Source organism: Silurus meridionalis, chromosome 13, assembly GCF_014805685.1.
Source record: "Silurus meridionalis isolate SWU-2019-XX chromosome 13, ASM1480568v1, whole genome shotgun sequence".
Taxonomy (NCBI): Eukaryota; Metazoa; Chordata; class Actinopteri; order Siluriformes; family Siluridae; genus Silurus; species Silurus meridionalis.
Genome location: NC_060896.1, coordinates 28,875,573 through 28,882,776, shown reverse-complemented (window position 1 = coordinate 28,882,776; position 7,204 = coordinate 28,875,573). Strand labels below are relative to the sequence as shown.

At 41.1% G+C, this 7,204-nt stretch overlaps 1 protein-coding gene across 1 annotated transcript in view; it reads left to right on the top strand.

Moving 5' to 3' along the window:
* Positions 1-6,690, top strand: part of b4galnt3b (beta-1,4-N-acetyl-galactosaminyl transferase 3b) — a 19,455-nt gene extending 12,765 nt beyond the window's left edge. Inside the window, exons 10-20 of the mRNA XM_046864727.1 lie at positions 574-723; positions 1,290-1,399; positions 1,517-1,617; positions 1,829-1,896; positions 2,061-3,234; positions 3,630-3,871; positions 4,021-4,174; positions 4,347-4,419; positions 4,932-5,085; positions 5,531-5,657; positions 5,880-6,690. Coding sequence (XP_046720683.1) covers positions 574-723; positions 1,290-1,399; positions 1,517-1,617; positions 1,829-1,896; positions 2,061-3,234; positions 3,630-3,871; positions 4,021-4,174; positions 4,347-4,419; positions 4,932-5,085; positions 5,531-5,657; positions 5,880-5,988 — 2,462 coding nt within the window. The 3' untranslated portion in view covers positions 5,989-6,690. The remainder of the gene's footprint in view (positions 1-573; positions 724-1,289; positions 1,400-1,516; positions 1,618-1,828; positions 1,897-2,060; positions 3,235-3,629; positions 3,872-4,020; positions 4,175-4,346; positions 4,420-4,931; positions 5,086-5,530; positions 5,658-5,879) is intronic.
* Positions 6,691-7,204: the final 514 nt, after the last annotated feature.

Below are 7,204 nucleotides of genomic sequence, written 5' to 3'. Positions count from 1 at the left end.
TGAAGGATCTGCTTACGGCTGTCTCAGTGGTTCAGAGCGGAGCTTCTGAATGTTCAGTCTGAATAATCAGTTTTTTAAACGATTTATGGTTTTATTTATTTTTTCATTTGATAAATGTATTTATTTTTAACACCTTTTTGTTAGTGTTTGAAAAACAGCCTCTTTCAGGTTATTGAGGTTGCCAGATATTTCTTGGGTAAAAAGTTTTTGCTTTTATATAAAAAATGAACAGCAGGGAAAATATCAGCAGCTCATTAGATAGCACATGATCCAGCACATCATATTATTTTAGCAGAATGTGTGAAGATGAAGGGCTGAAGAATGCCTGAGAAACAGAATATTTATTACATGATCTTGATTGAATAAAATGAAATGTTTTTATTTACTGTTTGCTTATTTGATCGTCACTTTAAAGACCATAAGCACATGTTTATGGTTACATTTAAGGCCAGCCTTTAATGGACATGTCTCTGTCTATATGTACGTGTATGTGTGTATGTGTGTATGTGTGTATGTGTGTATGTGTGTGTGTGTGTGTGTGTGTGTGTGTGTGTGTGTGTGTGTGTGTGTTAGTTGAGTCCTCTCTGAAGATGAGTGATGTCAGTCACATTCCTCAGACAGCTGCAAGTCATGAAGTTCTGCCTCTGAAAAAAGCACAAGCTCCAGAACACGGGGCAGAGATGCTGAGAGAAGACCTTCGTGACACTTTTTTAAAGGTGAGAAGTCCATTGTGTACACACACACACACACACACACACACACACACACACACACACACACACACACACACAAATATCATCATCATCAAATATAAATTGCATATTCATTAAATAAACTACAAACTTAAACTCCTCCTATTACATTACATCATCACCCAAACCCCTCCCATTACAATACATCATCACCCAAACCCCTCCCATTACATTACATCATCACACAAACCCCTCCCATTACATTGCATCATCACCCAAACCCCTCCCATTACATTACATCATCACACAAACCCCTCCCATTACATTGCATCATCACCCAAACCCCTCCCATTACATTACATCATCACACAAACCCCTCCCATTATATTACACCATCACCCAAACCCCTCCCATTACATTACATCATCACACAAACCCCTCCCACACAGCACACAGTGTAAAGTATGTATGATAAAACTAAATGTTTTTGTGTGTGGGTGTGTGTGGGTGTGTGTGGGTGTGGGTGTGTGTGGGTGTGTGTGGGTGTGTGTGGGTGTGTGTGGGTGTGTGTGGGTATGTGTGGGTGTGTGTTTGTAGTGCCTTTATTAGACAGGGCCAGATTACGGGGTGTGTTACCGGAATGTTCCTATAGACCCAGTTACACACTGAAGGGCAGGCAGGTCGGCCGATATCAGGGTCTGCAGTTTGTGAGTTCACACACACACACACACACACACACACACACACACACACACACACACACACAAACAGTTGTAACTGAATTATTCAACTGATCTAAATAACAAATTTTTTGTCTTTTGCAGGTTCGCATGACTTACGTTTACCCCAACGACTGTACACGGCTTACACACATGGAGAGTGAGAACACGTGTTTCTACCAGATGAAACCGTACTATTTGGAGATGTAAACACACACACACACACACACACACACACACACCATTTAAAAAATCTATTTCAAAACATTTTTTTAATGTTCTGTATAATTTTCTAATATTTACTTTAATATAGTATCATTGTTATGTTTATTAATGATACTGCTAATAATAATAGATTCAAACTGCCGTGTGTTTCAGAAGTTTTGATTATGGTAATGAATCTGATGGTTTTTACAGGTACGGCTTGTCACAATACATGAGACTGGACCAACCTCAGGAGAAAGAGGCAGCCTTCAGAAACAATGGTACATATCAAAAAAAAAAAAACAGCGCTCATGAATATTCATTAGCTGCTGTTAGAGTGAAGCGAGACGAGAGTGAGACAATCACGTCTCCTGTAACATTAGTGTTTTGTAATAAGCTTGTAATATTTGATTGGTAAAGTTCAGTGTCCCTCATTTTCCTGCAGGTGATTATGGGGAAGGATGGAAGGACTTCAGAGTGATGGGCCGAGCCGGACAGGACAAGGAGACACCATATGAGGAGGATTTTGACTACCGTGATGATTCCATACAGCACCAAGGAAGGAAACTCTTCGCTAACTCACTAAGCAGAAAGAGATCGAGTAGAAGAAGGAGGACGAATAGACAGTATGTGAAAGGAATTGAGACGGTGCAGCAGGAGATCCAGGCAGCAGATAATGTCTCTGTATCAGAGAGAGAGAACCAATACAAGCTCCAGAACCAAAACAAAATGGCAGATGAGAACCAGTATAATCAGGGAAGACCAAATAAAATGGCAGCTGGAAACTATGATGATAATCATCAGAGACGAAACAAAACGACTGACAAGAACCAATATAATCAGCAAAAACAAAACAAAACGGTGGAAAATAATCAATTTAAACTCCACAACCAAAACAAACTGGTGAATGAGAACCAAAATAAACAAAACAAAAACAAAATGAGGGAAAATAATCAATATAATCAGAAACAAAACAAAATGGCCGACAGAAACCAGTATAAACAGCAGAGACAAAACAAAATAGGTGATGAGAAACATGTTGGATGGATGGATGTCATTATAAATCAGAAAGGAATCAACAAACGTGTTGTTCAGGTGAATCATGTGATGGTAGAAGATAAAGCTCCACTCCAGGATCAAAGGTCAGGAGAAAAAACGGATATTATTAACAAAATGAAAAACAACACGAGGAAAATTTCTGCATCGAGGTTCGAGAACCATCAGCCTGGTGATCTCATCAATCAGAAGCGTTCTCAAGGCATTATAGAACATAACATTCATCAGAACACTAAATACAACAACACTTCAACACTGCAGAGAGGCGGAGCCTTGGGTAATGAAGGTGTGGCCAAAACTCGTGAAGAACTTATCAAGGACGAGGCAGAAGTCTGGATGGTGTATGGAGACTCGGACATGGAGGGCGGGGACTTTAGGGATACGTACGACCCTGAGATCAGATGGGATCAGACATTTCAAGTCAGTCAGACAGACTTTCAGACGATGAGGACGGATTGGATCGACCTGAACTGTAACGTGAGCGGGAATTTGCTGATCAGCCAATCAGAAGTGACGGCTTTGGTGCAAGCTTTTATGGAGAAACTCCAGCTGAAATATCCGCGGTATTGTACAGAAAATATAATTATTTTCATTAATGTTTATTATTTATTGACAGACAGATTTAAATAACTCATTTGTACAATTGTGCAATTTCTATAAATGAGATATACTGTAACATACACATATTTTTGTTTAAATGTATACATAAATGGTGAATATTTAAATTCTTTATAATTTATTCTTTTTCTTTTTTTTTCTTTCCAAAAGTAATCGCATATTATAATTCAACCTCCTGTTATTAATTCTCCCATAATGATTTATTTTTAATTATTAAAATAATCACATTTAAAAATGTCTTTTACAGTGTTTGTAAAACAAATTTACAATATATACTATAGGTAATGAATATAGAAAATATTATAAAGGAAATGTAAAACGTGTGTGTGTGTGTGCGCAGTAAGTTCTCTCTGCAGCGTGTGGTGAATGTAGAGAAGAGGGAGGATGAGAGACGGGGCAGTCGTTATCTTCTGGAGTTGGAGCTGATGGAGGAATCAGGAGCTCGAGTTCGTCTCGTTCATTACGTCTACGTGCTGCAGTTTAAAAGCATCCAGCGCCCGAGTGTGAACTTCGACGTGCTTCTGTGTAACCCACATAACTTCCTGTGGAACCCTGACGCTACTATACACATTATCGTACCAGGTCTCTCTCTCTCACACACACACACACACACACACACACACACACACACACACACTTTTATGTCTGTTTTCCTGAACCATAAGAGACCTTACTGTGTCTACATTGTGTGTGTGTGTGCGCTGTGTGTGTGTTTATATTTATATATGAAGTGAAGAACCAGGCTCGTTGGGTGCAGAAGTTCATTGTGGACATGGAGGAGCTTTACCGTGGCACAGGAGACGAAAACATCAACATCATCATTGTTGATTTTTCCAGCACTGACATGGATGTAGAACAAGTGCTGAAGAATTCTCGTCTTCCCAAGTACACACACACACACACACACACACGCATCCCGTCTGTTTATACAATGCAAATATTTTTTACACACTGAACAGCCACAAAGCCTGTTTGTGTGTGTGTGTGTGTGTGTGTGTGTGTGTGTGTGTGTGTGTGTGTGTGTGTGTGTGTGTGTGTGTGTGTGTGTGTGTCTCAGGTCTCAGTATTTAAGACTGACAGGGAACTTTGAAAGATCAGCAGGTCTTCAGGCTGGAATCGACCTTATCGCTGTAAGTTTCACACACACACACACACACACACACACTCTAGTAAACACAAGCGTTTATTGCTGCTATAACGCCATTAAATACATATACACTGTACGACCTTAAGATTGGCATCTGCTTCTTTTCAAACACTTAATTTTACATTTAGTCTTACAACAAGCTCCACTCTTCTGTGAATATGTTCCTATAGAATTTGTGGAGATTTTGTGGAGATTCATTCAGTTATAAGGGTGTTAGTAAAGTCAGGTAGTGATGTAGGTGAGAAGGTTCCTGGGGTGCATTCAGTGCTCACATTCATCTCAAAGGTGTTCAATAGGGTTGAAGCTCTAAAGCAGGAAGATCTTCCACCAAATCCAACCCATGTTACATTTTAGTCCCATCATCAGTTCCTCCTGGACTTCACTCTGAGAACACAATACCCTCTACAGGTCTTCCACAGAGTGTGATGTCCAAGTGATGTCCCCAGGAGCTGGATGGAGTGTAACATGAATATATGGTGTTTTTTTCTTCTCCAGAATAATCACAGCATTGTGTTTCTGTGTGACCTTCACCTCCACTTCCCGCTGGGGTTCTTTGACTCGGTGAGGAAACACTGTGTTGAGGGACACATGGCCTTCGCTCCTTTAGTGATGAGGCTTAACTGTGGAGCGACGCCTCAGGAACCCGACGGTACACACACACACACACACACACACACACATTTTGAGTCTGTTCCTAATGTGGCCAGATTCCTTCATTTGTTTTCTGTGTAACATCACAATCTTTGACTTTGAAGTCTGACTCTTTTCTTGTCAGACTCTGATGTTTGATTCTTTTTCTTTGACTGATCTCTGAATTCTGATCATGATCTCTCACTCTTTTCTTCTCTGACTGTTCTCTTCTCAGTCTCTCCACTGACTTTGATCTCTGACTTTGATCTCTGACTTTGATCTTACTCTACTCTCTCCTCTGACTCTGTTTTGCTTTGACTCCACCTCGGCTCTTGACTCTGACTCTGCTGTGACTCTACTCTTTTTTCTAACTCTGTTGGGAATCTGTTCTGTTCTCTGTTTGGACTCGGACTCTTCTTCCAGTCTCCAGTGTGGATTTACAGTCATGTGCTTGTGGTGTGCAGGTTACTGGGAGGTGAACGGTTTTGGTTTGCTGGGTATTTATAAATCAGACCTGAACGCTGTAGGAGGCATGAACACCAAAGAATTCAAGAACCGCTGGGGAGGAGAGGACTGGGAACTCCTGGACAGGTGAGATGTTACGCTGTGATAAACTTTAATGACCTCGTAACTTGATACAGAGCCAGTAAATCAGTAAAGCGTGTCAGTTAAAGGGTTGGGAAAGTGCGTCTATCAGTGTGTGTGTGTGTGTGTGTGTGTGTGTGTGTGTGTGTGTGTGTGTGTGTGTGTGTGTCGAGGGGGGATATGAGTATTTACATAAGAGATGTGATGTTTCTGCTCTTGCGGTTGTAGGATCATAGAGGCAGGGCTGGAGGTGGAGCGTCTCCACCTGAGGAACTTCTTCCACTACCATCACTCCAGACGGGGCATGTGGAATCGCAAAACACTACGCAGAACGTAGATCTGGCAACCCAACATCTTCAGAAATGACACTGGTTATGGCACTTAAACCTCCATCACCCTCACCTTTGCCCTGTTTGACTGCAGGCGTGGTGCTCCCTTATGTGGGTGGAGCTATGAGACAATACTGAGGTTTGATTGGTTGTTCCTCACTGGTTATCACTGACTCTTTATAGGTGCTGGTGAAGTTCTCAGGATGTCACACACTCGGATTATTTTAATTAATGTTTAACAGTTTTTACAGCCCGTGAGCTGAACATGAGTGAGAATTTTATACCAAAGTCATCAGCGGTACACACGTGAGGGCGGAGTTTGTCTAAAAACAAAAAAGGGGTGTGTCCGAGATGTCGTTTAACTTTAACTAGTTGATGTTTCTCTGTAAGTGTTGTGTGGACAGTTTATCCTTCACACACACTCTGAGAACATCGGAGAACACAAACCATGATGATATTTTATTGACTTACTTCTACAGAACCCGACTCTGAATACACATAACTTTCCCAGGTAACTTGTTTGTGCACGTTTTTTTGCATTGTGTAACATGGGTGTAAGATCAGACCTTTACTATACAGTAATTATCTCCACTCTTCTGGGAAGATGTTCCACTAGATATAGTGAAGATTTTGTGGAGATTCATTCAGCTACGAGTGTGTTAGTAAAGTCAGGTAGTGATGAAGGTGAGAAGGTTCCTGGGGTTCAGTCAGCGTTCACATTCATCCCAAAAGTGTTAAATAGAGTTGGAGCTCTATAGCAGGAGATCCTCCACACTAAATCATGGAAAGCAGATCTTGGCTTTCCATGGCTTTGAGCACAGGGGCATCGTCATGCTGGAACAGGTTTGCGTCTCCTGTTTGAGGGAAGGGAAAATTCCATGCTACCAAAGACTTCCTGTAGACCTGTGTGCCTTTGATGGTTTGGGAAATAAATCATTAGTCTGGAAAAGGCAGGTGTCCCAATACTTTTGGCGACACCGGGTGTTTTGTCTGGTTTGGGGTGTGAACACATCGTCTGTTAGGATTAGTGTATTTCGTTGTTTCCTGAGTGTTCTGAGGACGGGGTAATGGAGAAGCCTGATATTCACCATGTGATGCAGGATTCAGGATTCAGGGATTGTTTTTACATTCAAATGTACCAGGAAATCTCAGGAAACCTTTTCAGCTTCAAAGTGCCTTTTAGTTTCAATTCAATTATTAATGACTTCATCTGAACTTGTTACA